This window comes from Antechinus flavipes, chromosome 1 (genome assembly GCF_016432865.1).
Source record: "Antechinus flavipes isolate AdamAnt ecotype Samford, QLD, Australia chromosome 1, AdamAnt_v2, whole genome shotgun sequence".
Classification (NCBI taxonomy): domain Eukaryota; kingdom Metazoa; phylum Chordata; class Mammalia; order Dasyuromorphia; family Dasyuridae; genus Antechinus; species Antechinus flavipes.
The window spans coordinates 167,339,207-167,362,589 of NC_067398.1; the positions used below are offsets into that span (position 1 = coordinate 167,339,207).

The 23,383-nt window shown below is 32.9% G+C and overlaps 1 protein-coding gene across 1 annotated transcript in view; it reads left to right on the forward strand.

Moving 5' to 3' along the window:
* Window positions 1–23,383, forward strand: part of ATG10 (autophagy related 10) — a 315,023-nt gene that overhangs the window by 84,502 nt on the left and 207,138 nt on the right. Inside the window, exon 3 of the mRNA XM_051992929.1 lies at window positions 4,813–4,899. Within this exon, the coding sequence (XP_051848889.1) occupies window positions 4,813–4,899 (87 nt within the window). The remainder of the gene's footprint in view (window positions 1–4,812; window positions 4,900–23,383) is intronic.

The following is a 23,383-nucleotide window of genomic DNA, read 5'->3' on the forward strand; positions in this document are numbered from 1 at the left end:
CTTTCTGTTCTGTTACATCCCTAGAATAACATAAATCTTTTTCTTCTTTCTTCTTCTTTTTTTTCTATTTCAGCCTTCTTTATTTCCTTTGTTTTTTTCGTTCCTGCCACGAGTTTTTCTTTGTCCCCTCACTGACTATTAGAGATTGTAATTTTTCTGAAAGGATAATAGTAAATTCTTCTTTCAAAGTAGAAGAATTTGTACATTATTTAGCCCTTACCAGAATATTAAACTTGTTTATCCTTTTCTGTTTCTCTTGATTCTGTCATTTACTTTCCAAAGAATTTATTCAGTTTTGCTTATCCCACCAAAAATGTTTTGGAAACATTCTATTCAAGGTTCATTTTTCCATTTTTATGATTTAATCTCTATTTTGTTAAGTACAGCTAAGCTATTCTTGGGTATAGCCTTTTTTCTTTTGCCTTTTGGTTTGTAATATTTCATTAATTTATTTTGTTTTCTTTTTCTATGTGATTTTGACTGATGTTCTTTAGTGTGTAATTTCTTTCCTATGTATGGATTGTAGACTGTAGAATAAAACTGTCCATAACTATTAGACTTAGGGAACAAATTGAAAATAGAATCCATAGATTACACTACCAAATGCAATTCCAAATGGTATGCATCCATAAATGGGACTGTTCAAAAGGTTAAATACATACATATGTGTTTCAGATTAAATACATTCTTTCTGGATATTTGCAGTGTGTGTGTGTGTGTGTGTGTGTGTGTGTGTATGTAAGTAAATATACATATTGTAAGCATCTAGAAAGAATGTGTTTATTTAACCTGGAAACTTTGGGGTTGTTTTGCCATCTTTAAAAGGAGAACAACAAAAAATCCCTGTACTCAAAGAGAAAGAGAGAGAGAGAGTTGAGATAATATAGAACATGATAATGATGTTGATGAATTCTACAATTTGTGAGTCAGTGTGCTTGACTTCAGTTCCTGGGAAAATTCCATATTGCTATATTAAAGGTATGTTTGTGAACAGATGGAAGGGAAGTGATGAGCATGATGGTCAAAACCAAATTTCTTCAGGAAAAGTTAATCTAGATTACTCTCATTTTGCTTTTTAACTGGATAACTATACTTGTAGATCAGAGGAATATGATAGAATTTATTTTTCTGGATGGAGAGAGCAACAGAGAGACACAGAGACAGACAGACAGACAGATAGTGAGCCCAAGACCTTGGATAGTTTAAATTAAACCCAAATATAATAAAAGATTTCCCATTGGCATGGATAGCTTAGAGAAACATGTATAGCCATAAAGGGACAGCCATCCAAGAAATCAGACCTCCAGAGAATCTGCTGTGCCCCCATTATCTGACTGTATAATATACTTGATGGGCAAGGATACATATGTTAACAGTGAATGATGAGATGAAGGTGGAAAAACTGGACAAGGGTAGGAATAGCAATATGGTTTCAACACCTACAGTGATGGAACCTGACTTCTTTTCTCTGTATATGGGAACTCACGTTGGTTAATGGTTGAAGATTGTGTTGATGTCAAACCCCTAGAAGGAGTGATAATGAAGTTCATTTTCAACTTTGGCCTAAACATATCTATTTAGACTGTACTGTGGGAACTTACTTTTTAGGAAAAGGGTGCTTATAACATTGACAAGTATGCTAAGTGTGTCAGGATGGTGAAGGAACTCAACCATGCTTCATAAGGATTGGTCGAAGAAACTAGGTTTAGATCAGAGGAAACATTAAGATTTGGATAGAGGACATAGTATTTTTTAAAAATTTTTCTTTTTTTCTCTTAATTTTCTTTCCTAAATTTTTTTATTTAATTTTTTAAAATTAAAACTTTATTTACAAAGCATATACATGGTAATTTTTCAACATTGACCTCTGCAAAACCTTCTGTTCCAAATTTTCCTCTCCTTCCCTCCACTCCCTCCCCTAGATGACAGGTAGTCCAATACATGTTAAACATGTTAAAATATATGTTAAATTCAATATATGTATACATATTTATAGTTATCTTGCTGCACAAGAAAAATCAGATCAAGGAGGAAGGAAAAAAACTGAGAAAGAAAACAAAATGCAAGCAAACAACAACAGAGAGAATAAGAATGCTATGTTGTGTTTCACACTTTGTTCCCATGATTCTCTCTCTGGGTATAAATGACTCACTTCGCAGCATACAAAATAAGTCCCCATAAATCCTCAGCATTTTTATACATCACCAACAAAATCCAACAGCAAAAGATACAAAGAGAAATTCCATTCAAAATAACTGTCCACAGCATAAAATATTTGGGAATCTATCTACCAAAGGAAAGTCAGCAATTATATGAGCATAATTACAAAAAAACTTTCCACACAAATAAAGTCAGACTTAAATAATTAGAAAAATATTAAGTGCTCTTGGATAGACCGAGTGAATATAATAAAGATGACAATACTCCCTAAACTTATCTCTTTGTTTAGTGCTATACCAATCAGACTTCCAAGAAAATATTTTAATGATCTAGAAAAAATAACAACAATTCATACGGAAGAACAAAAGATCAAGAATCTCAAGGGAATTAATGGAAAAAAAAATCAAATGAAGGTGGCCTAGCTGTACCTGATCTAAAACTATATTATAAAGCAGCAGTCACCAAAACTATTTGGTATTGGCTAAGAAATAAATTAGTTGATCAGTGGAAAAGGTTAGGTTCACAAGACAAAACAGTCAACTATAGCAATCTAGTGTTTGACAAACCCAAAGATCCTAACTTTTGGGATAAGAATTCATTATTTGATAAAAACTGCTGGGATAACTGGAAATTAGTATGGCAGAAATTAGGCAAGGACCCACACTTAACACAATATACCAAGATAAGATCAAAATGGGTCCATGATTTAGGCATAAAGAACGAGATTATAAATAAATTAGAGGAACATAGGATAGTTTACCTCTCAGATTTGTGGAGTAGGAAGAAATTTGTGACCAAAGATGAATAGAGACCATTATTGATCACAAAATAGAAAATTTTGATTACATCAAATTAAAAAGCCTTTGTACAAACAAAACTAATGCAAACAAGATTAGAAGGGAAGCAACAAACTGGGAAAACATCTTCACAGTTAAAGGTTCTGATAAAGGCCTCATTTCCAAAATATATAGAGAATTGACTCTAATTTATAAGAAATCAAGCCATTCTCCAATTGATAAATGGTCAAAGGATATGAACAGACAAATTTCAGATTTTGTATTTCCACTCATATGAGTGTTCCAAATCACTATTGATCAGAGAATGCAAATTAAGACAACTCTGAGATACCACTACATACCTGTCAGATTGGCTAAGATGACAGGAAAAAATAATGATGAATGTTGGAGGGGATGTGGGAAAACTGGGACACTGATGCATTGTTGGTGGAGTTGTGAACGAATCCACCCATTCTGGAGAGCAATCTAGAATTATGCCCAAAAAGTTATCAAACTGTGCATATCCTTTGATCCAGCAGTGTTACTGTTTATATCCCAAAGAAATTCTAAAGAAGGGAAAGGGACCTGTATGTGCCAAAATGTTTGTGGCAGCCCTGTTTGTAATGGCTAGAAACTGGAAAATGAATGGATGCCCATCAATTGGAGAATGGCTGGGTAAATTGTAGTATATGAATGTTATGGAATATTATTGTTCTGTAAGAAATGACCAGCAGGATGAATACAGAGAGGCTTGGAGAGACTTACATGAACTGGTGCTAAGTGAAATGAACAGAACCAGGAGATCATTATATACTTCAACAACGATACTGTATGAGGATGTATTCTGATGGAAGTGGATTTCTTTGACAAAGAGACCTAACTCAGTTTCAATTGATCAATGATGGGCAGAAGCAGCTACACCCAAAGAAAGAACACTGGGAAATGAACGTGAACTATTTGCATTTTTGTTTTTCTTCCCGGGTTATTTATACCTTCTGAATCCAATTCTCCCTGTGCAACAAGAGAACTGTTCAGTTTTGCACACATATATTATATCTAGGATATGCTGTGACATATTTAACATGTATAGGACTGCTTGCCATCTGGGGGAGGGGGTGGAGAGAGGGAGGGGAAAAATCGGAACAGAAGTGTATGTAAGAGATAATGTAAAAAGTTACCCTGGCATGGGTTCTGTCAATAAAAAGCTATTTAAAAAAATAAATGAATAAATATTAAAAAAAACTAAAAAAAAATAATAAATGACTCCTTTCATCACTGAACAAGTGGAACTGGTTTGAATCATCTCATTGTTGGAGAGAGCCACGGAGAACATAGTATTTTGAAGTATTCTTATGTGTAATAGAGATTAATTAGGTGTACACTACTTAGCCCCTAATAAGGAATGGTAGATAAAAGTTGCAGATAAGAAAAGTTTTGCTTTTATGTGATGAATAATTTCCTGCTATTAGAATTGTCCAAAAATGTCATGGGCTGCTTCAGGGGGCATTTTCTGACTGATGATCTTGTATTTTTGTAGATTAGGCAGGGGGGTTAAGTGTAGATGAACTACCAAGCCTACTTCTAAGTCTATTACTTTGAGTCATGAAAAGCAGTAAAAGCTATTTAACAAAATATTTTGATAACTTTAAAGGTTCTAGATGCATATAAAGCTATTATAGCTTTGCTCTGACCTCTTTGCTAAAAAGAAGGGTAGCTAATGATGACTTTTTGTCTGAATTATGAGCAGTTTTTTAAAACACATAATAAAGACCATTGTTGCTTATGTTGGGTGTTTATAAGTAGTAGCTTTCAGGATAATATTTTCTTAGAATAATTAATAATACATCACTTATTCTTTTTTGGGGGCTGGGCATAGGACTGCTCTGATGGCTACATGAGCAAAACACATTTCCAGACTAGAAATGGGACTTCGGTGCCTGAACAGTTTTTTTCTCAAGCTGAGGTGAGTACTTTAAAATATATATGTGTGTGTGTGTGTGTGTGTGTGTGTAGAAGAAAGAGAGAATATGGACTTCTAATAAAGGGACATCTCAATGAGAAAATTTCATCCAGGGCCCTGAGAAGTTGTTACTTATCTAGGCTTAAAGAATTAGTATGTACACACACACACATCCCTTCCTCCTGGGATATTTGTACCAATGTAGATCACAGTCTCTCAATTGATAGATGGATTAAGGGCTTTCTAAGGTAAAAAAAAAAAAAAAAAACATAGTGGCCAACTCTCTAGGGCTCTTATATCCCCAAATTTAAATAGGCTGGTCTTTTTCTGTCAGATGTGTGGTCCTTCACTGGTGTCATAGAAGTCTCACCAACTAGATAGAACATGCCATACTTTTGTTTTCTGTTCACCTAGACTTTAGAACTGAGAATTACTTCTTTGCCATCATGAAGCATCCAAGTAGGACTTCAGTGTGGGAGCTTTGGTTTATATATTATAAAAATAAATTTAGAGAGATTTAATTTATTTAAAACCTATTTAGCATCTGGTACATTCTGAAAGTAAAGCTCCTGGAACAAATTTATCTTCTAGTACATTTTTAATCAGAGAAACAAGTGGTTGGATGTTTTCTACTTAAGCATTTTCTATCATATTCAAACCAAAGATTTTAGTGAAACCAAGAACTCTGAACACATACAGGTTTTTAACTATAAGATTCCAAGTTTGAACATTGTTTGGAGGTTCATTTATTCCTGAAGATAGTGTACTTGCTGCTAGGTTTGGCTTTATTGTTTGACAAAGATTACCAATAGTATACTGTGCTAAGCATGCTCAAGGGGGTCTTTTATACAAGTCAAAGAATTATTTAGAGCAATAGGGAGAAGGAAAGAAAGGGCAGATCCTTGATAATGTGGTAGTGCAATAGTGAGGGTCTAAGCTACAACAAATGGGGACTTTCTATACAATTCTAAATCTATATTATACAATGTGGTGCTTTTTACACAAAACAATCTATTTTAAAAATAAAAGCATGTAAAACAAAAAATACAAAGCTACTTTTCTTCTGATGTTAGACTGTGCATGTCCTTCCTTTCCACTCACACATTGCCTACCCTAAAAAGGCTTTATCAGCTCTTTGCTGAGCAATAGTTTCCTAATTGGCATCTCTGCCTTAAGTTTCTCTCTTCTAATATATCTTTCCCATAGTCATCAAAAGGACTTTCTTAAAACTCACTCTCTAATTCAGTAAAATCCATTTGCTTACTATGATCTCAGAACTAGCTATAATAAGCTTTCAGGTTTATAAACTAACTAGCTCACAAGGTGATCAGAAAAAGCCAATCAAGGATGCTCTCAAAGTGTCTCTTAGAACTTTGGAAATGATTGTATGACATAGGAGACACTGGCACAGAATTGCCCAACATGGAGTGCTCTCATCAAAGAAGGTGTAAAGCAATATTAAGTTAGCTCAGAAGAAACAAAAGATGTTCAAAGTTAGTTCAAAGTCCATAAATATTCATATGGACTATTGGTGTCTGACTTGTGGCAAAGCATTCTGAGCTTGTATTGGTCTGATCAGCTACAGTTGGACATATTACTGGACTCTAACATAGTGATGTCATAATTTTATCATTTTTTATAGCACAGTAGTATTCCATAGCATGTATATAACATAACTTGTTCTTAAAATCAATTCCATAATTAATGGAAATAACTCTAATTTTTCTAATTCATTGCTACCAGAAAAAGAGGCTATTAATATGTCTGTATATTTAGTTTCTTATCCTGATATTTATTTCTTTGGGACATAGTGATATCACTGAATTAAAAGGCTTATATAGGTTAGTGACTTTTGAGGCATAATTCCAAATTACTGTCTAGAATAGTTAGACCAATTCATAGTCACACACAGTGCATTAAGGTACTTGATATCCCTCAGATCCTCCAGCCTATTGTCATTTTTCTTTTTTTGTCATCTTAGGTAATCTAATAGATATGCAGTAGTATGTCATATTTAATATTTGCATTTTTGTAATTATTAGTGATTTAGAACATTTTTTATATCTTGCAAATTTGCTAAAATTTAATGTTTTGATTAGTTTTTAAATTTAACTCTCTGGATTCTCTAAGTAAATCATCATATCTGCAAAAAGTAATAGTTCATTTCTTTTTTGCCTGTGCTTATTCCTTCAATTTCTTTTTCTTGTTATTGTGATGACTAGCATTTTTTAGCACAATACTGAATAGAATAGTGATCATGGGCATTCTTGCCTTTTCTTTGATCATACTGAGAAGGCTTCTAGCTTGTCTCTATTACCAATCATACTGCCTCTTGGTTTTAGATAGATATTTCTTGTCATTTTAAGGGAAGCTCTAATTATTACTATGCTTTGGTAGTGAGGTTTTTTTGTTTTGTTTTGTTTTAAACAGAAATGGCTTTTGTCAAAAGTGTTTTGGGTTGAGTTTTTCTTTTTTAGTCAAAAGCTTTTTTCTGCCAAATAATCTAATGATTTCTGTGGGTTTTATCATTAATATGTTCAATTAAAATTTTTTTCTTCTTATATTGAACTGGTATAAGTCTAGCCTGGTCTTAGTCTATGATTTTTGTGATATATATATTGTAATTTATTGATATTATTTTATGAACAATTTTTGCATTGATATTCACTAGGGAATTATGTTGATAGTTTTCTTTCTTTTTTTCCTTTCCTAGATTTAGTTATTAAGACCATGTTTGTGTCACAAAAAGAATTTGGTAGGAATCTATCCATTTTTCCAAACCATTTATATAATATTAGAATTAATCTTTAAATGTTTGGTAGAATTCATTTGAAAATTCCTCAATTCCTAGGGTTTCTTTCTTTAAGAATTCATTTGTGACTTGTTTGATTTCTTTTTCAAAGATAGGGTTATTTAAGTTTTGTATTTCTTATCCTGTTAATTTGGGCAATTTGTATTTTTATAAATATCAATTCATTTAATTTATATTATTAGTTTTGTTGGCATGTAGTTGGACAAAGTACCTATTAGTTACTTTTATTTCTTTTTCATTGTAAATTCATTTTCCTCATTTTTCTTCATTGGTAATTTGATTTTCTTTTTAAAATTTAATTAGCCAATGACTTATCTGTTTCATTGTTTTGATTTTCTTTTCTCCAATAATCACATTTTAATTTTAATTATTAGTTAAATAAAATTTTTAATTTCAATTTTGTTCATCTCTCTTTTGATTTTCAGGATTTCTATATAGACTGTTCGAAGAAGATAATTTCTTAGAACTGTTTTTCAGAAGACATTGTTATCAAATCAGGACAAAACTTTTTTTTTTTTTTTTTTTTGGTTAAGAAATTAAGGGAAAGCTCGAGAGTTTTAAGGAAATTATTCTAAAGTATTCTCCTGATAAAATTTCTAAAGACAAGTGGCATCTAATTTTATATACTGATACAATTAAGTTTTTAGACAATTCCCTGGCCTTCTTTTGTCATCAACATTTTTGTTTCCTGTGTACTATAATTTCCCAATAGTCATTGCTAGTTTGGACTGTTCATTTTAAATTAGGAGTTCTTAATTTGGGGTTTATGAACTTAAAATTTTTTTTTGCTATATCTATGTATATTTTGTGCATTTAAAAATGCATAAAATTCTATTTTATTTCATTCATTTAAAAATATTGTCCTGAGAAAGGGTCCATGAATTTCATTAGACTGACAAAGGGGGATCTATGGTTCCAAATATGTGAAAAACCTGTTTTTTTTTGTTTTTTTTAAATCATAGCTTGGGGCAGCTAAATAGCAAAGGGGATAGAGCACTAGCCCTGAAATCAGGAGGGCCTAAGTTCAAATCCGGATCAGACACTTAACACATCTTAGCTGTGTGACCCTGGTCAAGTCACTTAATCCCAATTTCTTTCACAAAAATTTTTTTTCAAAATATTTTTTAAAAATTCAAAAATTTTAAAATAATAGCTTTTATTTTCAAAAAAAATTTCAAAAAGAAATTTGCAACGACAGTTTTCAACATTCACCCTTGCAAAACCTCGTGTTCCAATTTTTTTCTCCCTCCCTTCCCCTCTTTCCTCCCCTAGACAGCAAATAATGCTATATATGTTAAACAGGTTGCAGTTGTTTAGTACAGTTCTTCTGTATATATTTCTACAATTATCATGCTGCACAAGAAAAATCAGATCAAAAAGGAAAAAATGAGAAAGAAAACACAGTCTTCTCTCTGGGTGAAGATGGCTTTTTTCATTATAAGCCTATTGGAATTGGCCTGAATTATCTCATTGTTGAAAAGAGTCACATTCATCAGAACTGATTATCACACGATCTTGTTGCTGTTTACAGTGTTCTCTTGGAAGAACCCAAGTTTAAAGAAAATATATGCTTCCTTTTTTAAAATGTAAGATTATTTTCCAGTGATTATCCTAACATTAGCCAGCAACACAAAAATGACTGTTAGTCTATCAAATCAACAATTAACAAATATTTATTAAGTGCTTTTTATATGTCAGACACTCTGTTAGCTCCACAAATACAAAGAATGAAGCAAAACAGTACTTATTCTCAAGAAGTTACTTTCTGTGCAAATAAAAAGGAAACAAGATGGAAAGAGAACCTCTTCAGCACATTTTTTTCTTCTAGTATGTACTATAAGCTATTATGACCAATATCTCTTCAATTTAGTTCAATTTAAATCAGCGCTATTCCTCAAGTAGATACTATGTGCAATGTATACTCCAGTCTCTCTAATAGGAAGTTGCTTCTTCAAGAACCTGTGATTTCAATGCTAGAGTAGCCCTCATTGATCTTGATTACAACCTTTCCATAACTCAGTTGATGATCTTTAAGAACTGAAAGGACTGAAACTTTTATCATCTCTTGGCCAACCTGGTAATGAATCTTTCTAAACTTTGTTAAGCTAGTTCTTGGACAGCAGACATGAATTCTGTCACTGGACCCATACCTGAAGCCTTTCCAACTTTGTTGGATCCATAAAAGGTTATATTATACTGGCACAATTTTTGAAAACCAGTCTTATGAGGGAATTAGAATAGGGCTTTAGTAGAAATATCATTGAATAATTTGTAGCAGTATCAGCCACTACCAACATAATGATTGCTATGGTTAGGTAGAATTGGAATAATGTGGTTCCAAGTGCAGTGCCACTACAAATATTGGGTTTTTTAGACTTCCTCCTAACAAATATAATACCTGGTGCCTGGCTTAATAAATATCGAACAGACAATAGTTGGATTGTTTTGCTATTTCCTTTTCAGCAAAGATTTTTGCCTCATTCTTTTTCTAATAGTTTGATTACAATTTGTTGGAATCTTTACAAATTGCTAACTCATTAGAGTTGATAGATTGTTGATCTGATCTTATAAGAAGATGTTTTGGGCCAGAACCTGAAACAAGGTACTAAGTAGAACTAATTAGTACAGTGCTTATGTTTACACCTTTACTCAGGAGGAGAAAAATTGGAACAAAAGGTTTGGCAATTGTCAATGCTGTAAAATTACCCATGCATAAATGTGGTGATCTTCTTCTTTTAAAATATGTAGAAAGTTCTCTCTGGGGGAGAGAGTGCAGATTTCTCGGGGAGGTTTTCTTGGAGGCAGCTTTAGTATCAGTTGAAAGTAATAATCACCTCAAAACGCAGCCAGGTGATAAAAGTTCAGATCTTTTATTGTCTCTAATATAGCCCGGTTAGCTTAGTGCCCTCCGAATGTCTTCAAATCCAAAGGTTTTGTCCTTCAGCCTCTGCCTCTGCTTTCTTCAGCCTCCAGCCAGCACAAAGATGGAATGAATCTCTTGTTTCCTTCACTTGGGGCTCGGCTAGCTTTCTGGCAAGTCTTTCAGACCAGCTTGGTCTCAGTGGGGGAGGTGCAGGAGCCTAGTCACCAACCACAGTGGTGTGAGATGAAGATGAATCTGGTTGTCCGCTGAACTCTCGACTCGTAGCTTCTTCCTCTGAAAACTCTTCTTCTGCCACCAGTCAGCCAAGTGGAAAATATTCTGGAATAGATCTTTCTTCACTGGCCTTATAAAAGACTCTTCTGAGAGAATGGGATTATGGGTTTTCTCCCATAGTGCTCTCTGGCCCAAAGAGCTTTAAGGGAGGTGTGAATTCACAAAGTTACAAAGTTTACTTTGTGAATCTGGCATACTTGTGAACTCTGATGAGTAAAGGTGTAAACACAAGCATTGTACTAATTAGTTCTACTTAGTACCTTGTTTCAGGTTCTGGCCCAAAACATCTTCTTGTAAGATCAGATCAACAATCTATCCACTAATAAGTTAGCAGTTTATAAAGATTCCAACAACAATTGTCACCCAAGCTTTTCTTTTAAAAATGTCTCAGACATAATCTTTTCAGATTATTAAATATTATTCCTGTTTGTGATTTTCATAGAAATCATACATATAAAAGTAGAATCTAATTTGATGGGTAACAGACAAATTTTTTTAAACTCAGAAATGGAAACGATCGATGTCTTTTAAATTTAAATTCTGCATGAATTTTGTGCCAAGGATTGATTATGCTTGCCACAGACAAATATTATAAAATATCCCTTCATTTCTGTCAGGACAACTTGATCTTGATATGTAAAAATCTATTGATGTTCAGGTACAAGTGTGCTTGTAGGATAGACTCTGTCAGCAGAATTGTTGGTAAATTTGTGATAATTAATGAGCTTCAAGACCTTTAAAGAGACTGTATAAAGCAACATTATTTAGTGTTTTTATTCTTCATGCCTTAAGAGATACCTTAACTCTGTACAAGGCAAAGACTAATTCTGATTAGTTATGTTTTCTAGTATTCTGAAACATTTAAATTACAGTTTTGAGGATTTTAAAACGTTTCAGAAGTATACATTGTTCTTTATGTTTTTGTACAGTAAAATTGATTTATAAAAGGTTGAATCATTATGCTCAAAGAATGTTGAACCATTATACCTAAAGAATGGTGAACCATTATGCCCAAAGAATATTGAACCATTATGTTCAAAGCATATTGAATAAAGGATGTATTTTAAGCCAGGAGCAAGGTATGGGGCATGCCATTGTGCTCTGTGCTTGTCCCTGTTCTGCATAACATTTTTATCATTGACTTGGAAGAAGATATCGATCAAATACTTTATGTATAAAATTTGGAGAACGCAGATATATGGGAGATAGGTAATACAATGGATGAGAAAATAAAGATTAAAAATTATTTCAGGTAGAAAATAATTTATATTGGTTTAAAAAACCAATATGAAGTATAGTAGGGATAACTATAATTTTTAAACAGTCAGTTGCATAAAAAGAGAATTTTAGTTTGAGAGAAGTTCAAGCAACAAAATCCCTGTTTCTTTAGGTGACCACAAGCATTATCAGGCTAAAGCATAATATGTAGGTGCTCTAAAGGGAAGAATAATGTCCAGATCCAGAGAATTTATCATGCTGTACTCTTACATAGATCACATTTGGCACATTATTCGTGATATTTAAAGAAGGACATTAATAAAATAGAATGTTCCAGAAATAGATGAACACTGGTGAAAAATCTAGAAGTGATGTCTCTTGAAGAACAATTGAGAGAATTGGCTATATTTATATATATTATCTTTTCTAGAAGACATCATAGCTACCTTTAAATATTTGAAAGATTGTTACACAGAAAAGAGTGAATAGACATTTTGTTTTGTCTTTAAGGACAAAATTAGGACAAATGAGTGAAAATTAATTTGATAATTCAACATATCTAGGATATCACTGGTATGGTCAATTTTTATACCCTATATACTTTGCTATCCTGTTGTAGTTCTTTGGACAAGTCTATGTCTTGTAAAAAAAAAAAAATTAGATGACCTACAAGTCCTGTTCTAGGCTTTCCTAGGTTCTTCATATATTTTGTACATATCAGTGGAATATTCAGGCAATCTATCCACTCTCTGTCACTTATCATAGAGGGTAGATTAATTCATTCTTGTTATTTATGTCTCTGATACCTAGCATGGTGCTTGTCAAATAGTAAGTTCCTGATAGATGTTGAATAATTGATCATACATTGCATGATAAATAGAAGATTAGAAATTTTTTGAGGGCATGAGCTTTTAACTTTTGTATTTGTATCTTCCCCATTCCCTAATATGTCGCACAGTATTCTGTTTGACAGACTAGTAATTTAACAATTACTGGTTAATTTATTGTTGGCTCATCTCTCATTTGTATCCTTGATATAGAACCTTTTATGGTTGTCCAAGTGGATATACTACTGAAATTGTATCAGTCTTGAAATACTGCAAACAAGACAAAGAAATAAATGAGTTGCAAATAAATTTAAGGGTATAAGATTTTCCTTGGAAAGGCAAATAAAGGAGTTAGCAGAATCAGTTTTATTGTTTAAAGTTAGCAAGAAATATCATTTGATAAGCCATTTGATCATTTTGTATTGTATTGTACTTTATAAGTATTTGTGAAAAGTATTGCCATAAAAGTAATTGCAGTTTATACATCAACATTACATTACACAGGATGAAAAAGTAGTCATATTGTATAAAGAATTTGATACTTCAAATCAGATCCACTCAGTTTGATACTCAGTGTATTAAATGCAGTTGGGAATTGGTAAAGATGGTGAGAAATGCAAAATATGAATTAGGAATAAGGAAGAGGCCAAAGGATTGCACAGGAGCCTTTAACATATCATAAATACTGTCTATGAGAGAAAAATGAATATGGTGTTAAACATGGCAGGTATCAAGTAATATCACCAAAAAAAGGTAAAAATGAGTGTATTTTGGAAGTCAGGAAAGAATTCCTTATTGAAGTGAAAGTAACTCCTGAATTGACTGTCTATATGTAGATAGACCACTGACTTGTTAGAACAAAGATCAAAGTTGGCACGAAGTTGGAAGAATAAAAATGAATATAGGATATGGCATGCAATTAAAATAACTCCAACATGAATTAAGTTCCAATCTGCAATTTTAGCAGCTCCAAGTTACTGATGATTGAAAAATAGGATATGGATGGAAGAAGAAACAGACACAGACTAAAATAATTTCACAAAGAACCTTAACCAATATAAATCAATTTCTATAACAACGAGAACAAGAGAGCCTACAAAGTGTTTTAGTTGACACACTTTCTTGCCAAGTGAAAAGATTTGTCAGCCAAGGGTAACACCATTTTAGAACCTAAACTCATTTGTAAAATATTATGGAGGATGATAGAAGATTGTGATCAGTATTGCCTCATAAAGCAAAGAAGCATTAGAGGGTAAAACCAATTTTAAAAAGCTTGGTGAGAGATCCAGCTAAGGGGGTCACTCCAAGGTCATTAAAGGGTGAAAATGAAAGAACCACAAAAGATATGCAATGATTTTTATGATAAACTTTTTTTTATTGCCAAGGATTAGCATTACCACACTTATAAATTTATAGTTACTTTGTAATTCTTCCATGATCTTGATGTTAGGAGATGGGAAAAAATAATAAAAATAATTTATATGATATTTTATGATTGCAAGATGTGCTCCTCAGCAATTCTGTGAAGTAAGCAGTGTAAGTATTATTGTTCCCAGTTTATAGAAGAAACTGAGGCACTGAGGGTAGTTGACTTTTTGCTTGATGTGTTTTTAAGTATTACTTAACCTATGCAGCCTTTTAATTTGTGTAATGATAATTTTTGTGACAATGAGTTTTACAGTGTTTTTAATATCTCTGTTTTATCAGTGACAGAGAAGGCTATTGTATAGGTTAGAAGAGGAGAAAGAATAATTATAGCATAAACTAACTTTTATTCAGATTATAGCTGAGCACTTCACTAGCATTTATATGTTGATATGTTGGACTGATAGTTTGTTTTAATATAGTCTTTTAATCATTATAGAGTTAAAAAATTAAATACTTTTCATTTGAAATAATAGCGAAGTGCCATTCATAATTTTTAACAAAAAATTTTCTATTCCAGCAGCCTTTGTTGGAGGTAGAAGCCATCCTTAAATAAGTAAATAGGGACAGCTAGATGGCTCAGTGGATAGAGCACTAGCCATGAAGTCAGGAAGACCTGAGTTCAAATTCTGCCTCAGGCACTTAACACTTCCTAGCTTAGCTGTGTGACCCCAACTGCCTCACAAATAAATAAATAATAAGGTTTTCTTTTAAAGTGGCAGCAGAAGCTCACTATGATAATTTGATAATCATCAATGGGCATGTTTATTAGTTTTTAGATTTTTCATTTTAGTTATGTATAACTTCTTGAAGAAATAAATAGAAAATTATAGAACATTTCATTTTGATAAATTAACTCTTATACTCAATAGTTTAATTAAGCCTTTGGAAATTTTAGAGAAACTAGTTGAATGACATGCAGGAGAACTTTTATTCAAAAGATTAAAATAAATAATATTGTGATTATCTAACATATAGGACGAGAAACCATACAATGTTGACTATTGATGATAAACATGATTAATACCCCTTTTAAAGAGTATTTGTGTTGATTTCTTAAGTGCTTGAGTCTGCTTAAGAATTCAAATCTAGCTGACATATCTTTGAATTACTTTTTTTATCTCTAACCTCTTTATTTATTTGCATGCCTTCCTCTAAATAGGATTATCCTGGTCCTGATTTTTGACTAATATAAGTAAGTTATCCACACATATTTCTTTAAAAAATTACTAAGAGGTCATGGTATTGTCTTGGTTTAGTTTCTTTTGTTTGAGATAAATAAAACAACTTCTGAAATTTAATTTCTTTTTTGTGAAGAGATACAGGGGATGGTTATTAAGCACATTTTCTTTATATTTTCGCTTAAAAAATATCAGCAATCTCAAAATTTCTTTTTTCTTCTGTGCCTCAGGATATACCTGCAGATTATTTTTTTTTAAATTATGAAAATGATAAAGTCATAAAAACAGCAATAGTATGGTAGGTTGAAAAAGGATTTTTACCCTGGGGCCTTCTAGTAAATGGGACTTTTGTCAAACCAAGACAGATAGAAGGTTTCAGAGAAACCCTCAGCAACAGCTAAAAAAGGAAAAAAAAGCCTGCTTCAAATTTCTTGAAGAATAAGCATGAGAACCAGTGTCATACAATGATTTCAATTGCCAATGGTCCTTATTGCACATTGGAAGAGTGATGGTGCTTGGAGTAATCAAAACTTCAAATGTGTCATTTGCTTTAAGGATTTTAAGTGGGTTTTTGGATTTTTTTTTTTTTTTTAATCCTGTTGGAATCTTTACAAACTGCTAACTCATTAGAGTTGATAGATTATTGATCTGATCTTACAAGAAGATGTTTTGGGCCAGAACCTGAAACAAGGTACTAAGTAGAACTAATTGATACAATGCTTGTGTTCACACCTTTACTCATTGGAGTTCACACGTTTGGGAAATTTCAGGGTTTAGTATGAGATATCTGAATTCATACCTCCCTTGAAGCTCTTAGGGCCAGAGAGCACTATAGGAGAAAACCCATAATCCCATTCTCTAGGCAACTGAGTAGGAGATGTTCAAATATTGTTATTTATAATTGAATGAATAAATCAATGAACAATAATGTGCTTGTGCACTGAAATAATGTGCACAAGCACATTATTGTTCACTGATGTATGAAAGTGATTCTAGGTTCACAAAGACAATGCCAGTAGAGCGCAATCTTAGAGTTGCCCTCCCAAAGTGAAGGGCCTCCAGAATAGCCTTAGCAGAGAGCTCTGTATGATAATCAACCTGGCCCAATTCTGAAAAATTCATTACAAGGTTTGCTGCCAGATGGTGAATTTTCATCCTTTGGAACTCTTGAATACCATATACAAAGTTATGGAAGTGTTGTTTTCTATTTTCATGAACTGAGTAGCGATATTGATGAAGCACAGATTCATTAAGAATTAAGAATATTAATTAAGAAATAGAATAATTGATAAAATAGTTCTCAATAAATGCTAATTATTTCTTTTCAAATAATTACTAGCTTTAAGACAAAAATAGATAAATGGTCAATGAAAATACTAAGTAAAAAATATGAATGTGATTGTACCAAGTATACTTTGCTAAGTAATTAATATGCTAATTATTAAAACCAAGTTAAAATTCAGGAAAGTCATATGTATTTAACATATGTAAAAATGAATGGTGATGCACATTGTAGGTATTCAGTAAATGTTTATTCCGGATGATAATGATAAATGAGCTTTCTCAAGTCATTAATTCACTGATTCCTGATCCTAGTTTTGCTGCACCCCAGGATGTCTGCAATTATCTGAAGAGGTATTATGAAAAATTCTCAAGACAAAATAAATATTAATTCACTTTCATTTTCAAAGTAAATACATATCTTATAGTGCTGTTAAAGCTATTTATTTATTTATTTTTGGAGAAAGAAGGACACCATGAAAACAGTGATGCAAATAACAGGAAAGTAGGACTTCCAAAGGGCTTTGAATCATAGCATTAAGAATTGAATAAGCAATAATATACATTATATGTTTCTCTGGAATATTCAAGTATTATTTAAGACTTATGACATTTTTAAAAATCCAGAATGAAGTTTTGTTGCTAAAATTATATTTCATATTTGAGCAAACCACAGGGTAATTTGTGGTTTCTAGATCTTGATTCTATCTATAATCTCAATTTTGGAGTTGTTGGAGAGGCAGAGACCTTGGAATGAGAATGGATTCAAGTCTTTCCTTTGATATATACTGGTTGTATGACGTGGAGCAAGACACTTAACCTCTTACTAACCTAGGCAACTCTCAGAGATTACAGATTTCAGAAATGCATCAGCAGGAGGAATGTACCTCTATCAAAGAAATAAAAAAGTCAGAACCAAAAGAAAAATAAATAAACCAATTGTGTGGGTGTTAGCATTTCACCTAGTTTGTTGATTATAGATAGTTAATAAATCAGCTGAGATGATGGTAGGAATAAGAGCCATGGAAGGTTTGAGGAAGGAAGAAAAGGTTTAGAATACCAGTTGAAGAGAGTGGGATAGCGAATTGATAAGGCTATAGTAGGATTGCCTAGCTGTAGTGAAGGCCGATTTGAGGATGTGTTACACAAATTTGTAATAGACTCAGTCTGAATGCTTGATTTTCTCAATCTTCATTTAGCAGCATCTGTATAGGAGTGGTGAAACAGAAGACAAGCCTTAAGAGTAGAAGGAGGAAATCTCACTCCCCAAAGACTTTCCTCTTCCTCCCTTAAGGTGTAGATTTAGCAGAAGTTAGAAGTCCTGGTGTCAAAAGGATGGTCGTTCCCGTTTGCAATAAAAGTTCTCCATACTGTGGTTAAGAGATTAGGGGGGCCACAAGAGTAGAAGTTGTCTTGTGTTGCCACAGATAGAAACCACCAGACTCAAATCTTTTGGGTCTTTCAAAGGGACAGGAACTGTAGAAGATGTTCTTTTCATCTGAGGCTGGAGATTAGTATTACTCCTGGACACAGGGGGAAAATAACTTTGGGGCAGATGAAAATTGCTGGGCAGGAACCCTTACCTTTTTCTCTCAAGAGATGAAAAGCTCAGAGTCAAAGAAAGATCTGCTCTCAACAATCAGCGTTGTCAGGAAGTGGTTAACATGCTTCATTATGAGGTCTCTAGAATCATGGTTTGTCATTGCAGTGATTAAAGTTTTAAAGTCTTTTAGAGTTGTTTGTCTTTTCAATGTTATTGTTATTGTATAAATTATTTTCTTGGTTTTTGCTTACTTCTTTCTGTTTCAGTTTATACAAGTCTTCTCATATTTCATAGAAACTCTTATCTCCATAATTTCTTATAGTACAATACTATTTGTTTATATCACATATAATTTATTTAGCCATTCCTTGATTGATAGATACCCACCTAGTTTTCTTTTTATTTGGCCATTGCAAAAAGAGCTGCTATGAATATTTTTCATCTTTTCCTCCTTCTTTTGATCTCCCTTTGGTTATAAGCCTAAAAATATTATAGCTAGGTCAGCGGAAATACATACTTTATTAACTTTTTGGGAATAGTTCCAAATTGCTTTCCAGAATGGCTATACCAATTCTCAGCTCCAGGAACAGTGCATTAATGTTCCCATTATCCCACAGTCCTTTCAACATTTGTCATTTTTCTTTTTTTGTCAATTTTGCCAATCTTATGAGAATGAAGGAAAACTCATCAAATTGCTTTAATTTACATTTCTCTAATTATTAGTGATTTGGAACATTTTAAGAAATATGGCTATTGAAAATTTAAATTTCTTCCTTAGAAAATTTTCTGTTTATATCCTTTCACCAATTACCATGATTAGTTTTCATTTAGAATGCTTAAGGCAGGAAGGAAACAATCACTTACTTGCTACTATATTCCAGGAACTATACTAAATGCTTTAAAAATGTTATTTTATTTGATCCTCACAACTCTAGAAGGTAGGTGCTATTGTTATGTGCATTTTACATGTGAGGAAACCCTGCCACAGAGAGGTTAGGGGTCACACAGCTAATAACTGCCTAATGCTAGATTTGAACTCAGGTTTTCCTGACTCCAAGTTTAGTGCTGTATCTGCTTCACCATCTAGTTTCCTTTGCAATGAATAAGTCTTTATAACAATAAGCAAGCCTTTACAATAAAAACAATACAAAACCCCCACAATTATCTTAGTTCTTTGGACATTTTTTCTGTGTTTGAATTTTAAGAGAATATGGCAAAAGAACTCAATTGGCTGAAAGTATATTCTAGTAATCATGGATTTAGAACTGGATGAGAACTTGTAATGCTGGAGAAACTGAGGCAAGATAGAGATTAGAGAGAAACTGAGGCAGAACAATAAAAGGAAATTGTGGCACAACAACCTTAAAGGTTATCTTACCCAAATCCCTCATTTCATTTTATTTATTTATTCATTCATTTATTGCCAGAAATTTTTTTTTTATTTCGTGGTGTCCTTCTTCAGATTTCATTTTCAGATTCTCCTAAAATGAATGTGTTTAAATGATTTAACTCAGTGTCATACCAAGCTTAGTATAAACTCATTTCTATCTGAACAATTTTTCCTTTCATATGGGATAGGGAAATAGGGATGAGGAAATATTGCATATAATTTGTTATTCTCCTCAACATTTTTTTAAACGAATTTATGTCCTAAATTGCCCTAGTTCTTGGACATGAAACCTCTCTGCTTGGCAGAATAAAGTTTTTGATGAATAAAGTGGTTTATAAGCTCTCTGGCCTTCTTATTATGGTTATTGTCTTAGACCATTTGAATTTTCTTTTCTTTTTAAAAAATAATAATAGCTTTTTATTTTTCAAAATACATGTAGATGGTTTTAAACATTCACCCTTGCAAAACCTTGTTTAAAATTTTTCTCCTTTCTCCTCATCCTTCTTCCTTAAACAGCAAGTAATCCAATATAGATTAAACATGTGCAGTTCTTCTAAACATATTTCCACATTTATCATGCTGTGCAAGAAAAGTCAGATCAAAAGGGGAAAAAAATGAGTGAAAATACTGTGCTGTGATCCACATTCAATCTCCAATAGTTCTCTCTGTGGATGCAGATGGCACTTTCCATCACAAGTCTTTGGAATTGCCTTGAATCACCTCATTGTTGAAAAGAGCCAAGTCTATCACATCAACTGCCTCATTTTAGAGATGAAAAAACTGTGATTGAAAGAGTGAGTCATTTAGAGACAAATAGATAGTTCAATGGATAGAGCATTGAGCCTGGAGGGAGGAAGACTTGAGTTCAGATCCAACCTCAGACAACTATTGGGTGGATTTTGGGCAAGTCATGTCTACCTCAGTTTCCTCATTTGTAAAATGGGAATAATAACACCTGTTTCATGAGTTTTTTTGAGGACTTCATGAGATGATATTTGTGATAACCCCTTACCACACTGCCTGGCATTTAATGGCTGCTTAATAAATGCTTATTCCTTACCTTTTCCCCCTTCATATACTATGCCATCAAAATTGGGATCTGAACCCAAGTGATAGGCAAGATATTAGAACTGGAAGGGATGTTCAAGGCCCCTCATTATATAGATACAGAAGCTGAGGCTAATGGAGGCTATGTAATTTTCTCAGAGTTACAAAGCCAATGTGTAGCAGAGGTAGGATTTGAACTTAGGTCATCTTGACCTCAAGTCCAGTGTCCTTTTCACTATATCTTGTGTTCCCCACTCCATATATACATATATATATATATATATATATATATATATATGTGTGTGTGTGTGTATATGTATATAAAATCTCTGTCTATTGATTTCAAATCCTGTTTAGTGACTATTTATACCCACTGTATTACACAGGTGACATGAAATTTTGATTCCTTATAAATGTTGGCATTTCTTGATTTATCATATTGACCTGTTGTGACTTAGGTTATTGACTTTTAACAAATTTGATAATATGCTTTCCCTTGGCAACTTTTAGTTCCTTAGACAACAGCGAGAAAATTGTAAGTTATGTGGGAAGCAGGGAAAGTTCCTAGAGGAAACATATTGATAGCACTGAGAAGTGTCAGCTGACAGCTAGGTTCAACGAAATAATATATACAGGAACTAAAAGATATACCACAATAGCCTCTCAGGGTATGATATTTATAGGAACATTTCTATGTTCCAAAAATCTTAGTGCAATTTTAAGTTTTAGTAAATTAGAAGTGAAAAAGAAATGAGTAAAGGCTGCAAAGTTTTAGGAGCTTAAAACTACATCAAGACTTTTGAGATACCTTGCATATGGGTTACGGACTTATGAGGGAAGTGTAAAAAGTAGTATCAGTTCTCCTTAGTAATTGAGGACACTGAGACTGAAGAGTGATTTCACTTACTCAAGGCTATATACTTCATCAAATCAGGGAATTCAGTCTAGTTCTTCTGACAGCAGAGTCCACGATATAGTTGATGCTGATAATGATAACCCAGAATCATCAACAAAATTGCTTTCAGTTTACTAAGAAAAGATCTCTCTAGTTGTCCTAATCCCTATCTAGCCACTAACTCATAAAATGAGGCAGATGACTTTGCCCAGCCCTCCCTAACTGAAATCCATTTCACTTGCATGTATGTCATAGCATCACCTCCCTGATATCCTGATCTTTGAGAATGAAGGACAAACAATAGTCACAGTGTACCACCATAGAATATCAGTCTCTTTAAAATGGTTTTTTTGCTTTAGGGAGAAGCTTAGGGTTCAATGAAAGAAAAAAATCCAGTCCATTCCACATTCTTGTTCCCATTCAGTTCTGGTCCCATTTAATTATCCAGCCAATTTCCCTAAGATATAGGTACTAGCTCTATGGGTTAGTCATCTAACTGACTCATAATCTGTACACTTGGCACCCTTCAACATAGCATAGAGGTCATTCCTACTTGTACACAGAATAGATAGTGTCCAAGTGTGTTTGAGGGGATATCAAAAAGTCTGCATGATCCAGATCTTTTATATTTTCTCAACTGGTCTTCTATAGTTACCTAAAATTCGACTGTCATGTTAACATGTTTGTGTTACATCATCACACATTGTATATAAAAGAATGCCATTTGGAGAGCTATTAACTTTAACTATTAAAAATCATTCCACAGTGAAATAGTCTATTTTGTCACTTTCCTAGACAAGATCAGGACCCCAAGGATAGAACATGTGACATAAGTTTTGATGTAGGAGGGATCTCAAGCATTAGGTGAGTGAGTTTGAATAGGACTTCTCTAGGATGCTTCCTCCAAGAAGTCCTGAGAAGTATGCCTGAATAGCAGGCAGGCACTGAGTCCCCAGGGACCATGATGCTAAGATGGAGAGGTTAGTACTTAAAAAAGAGATAGGCAGGTACTAGGGACAAACATTCCACTTTGTGATTTTACTAATATTGATGCTGACTAAAATGTATATCATTTCTATTTTAACAAAATTAAGCTTTTGAAAGTAGCCAGTTCAATATTATATCATCAACTTTCTGGCAAATGATGGTATAAAATAATTTGCTTTCTTCAAATTATGGGGAAAAATGATAGTTTCTCATCATAATTTAAATTCTTTGTAGAAAAATGAGTAAGAAATAGAGATATGTTTTCATAAGTAGCCAAGTAGTAAAGTGAATTACAAATATTGAAAGCAGAAGTAAAGCCACTTTGATAAAGATTTTTTAGATTTTTGCTATATCATTTTGAATTGTATAAATTAGTTATAGGAAATTCAAAGCATTCTTCCATAGGGTGATTGTAAATGTAAAGGCATTCATTGCTCTTTGCAATCTATTAGTCTATAGATGTTTTTGATGAATTTAGAATCCAGAATATTTTTAAAATAAAAATGTTTTTGTTTTAACTAAATTTTTTTTTTGAGTTACCATACTTTTTTTCCCCTTTTCTTTCTTCCTTTATCTCATTTAAAAAAAAAAAAACACCCACAAAAGCTTTGTAGTAAAAAAGGAGAGTCAAACAAAACAAATTTTCATATTGGCTATATGCAAAAATATGGATAATTAGTTTATCATCAGTTTGTCATGAGATGAGTAGCAGTCTTCATCACTA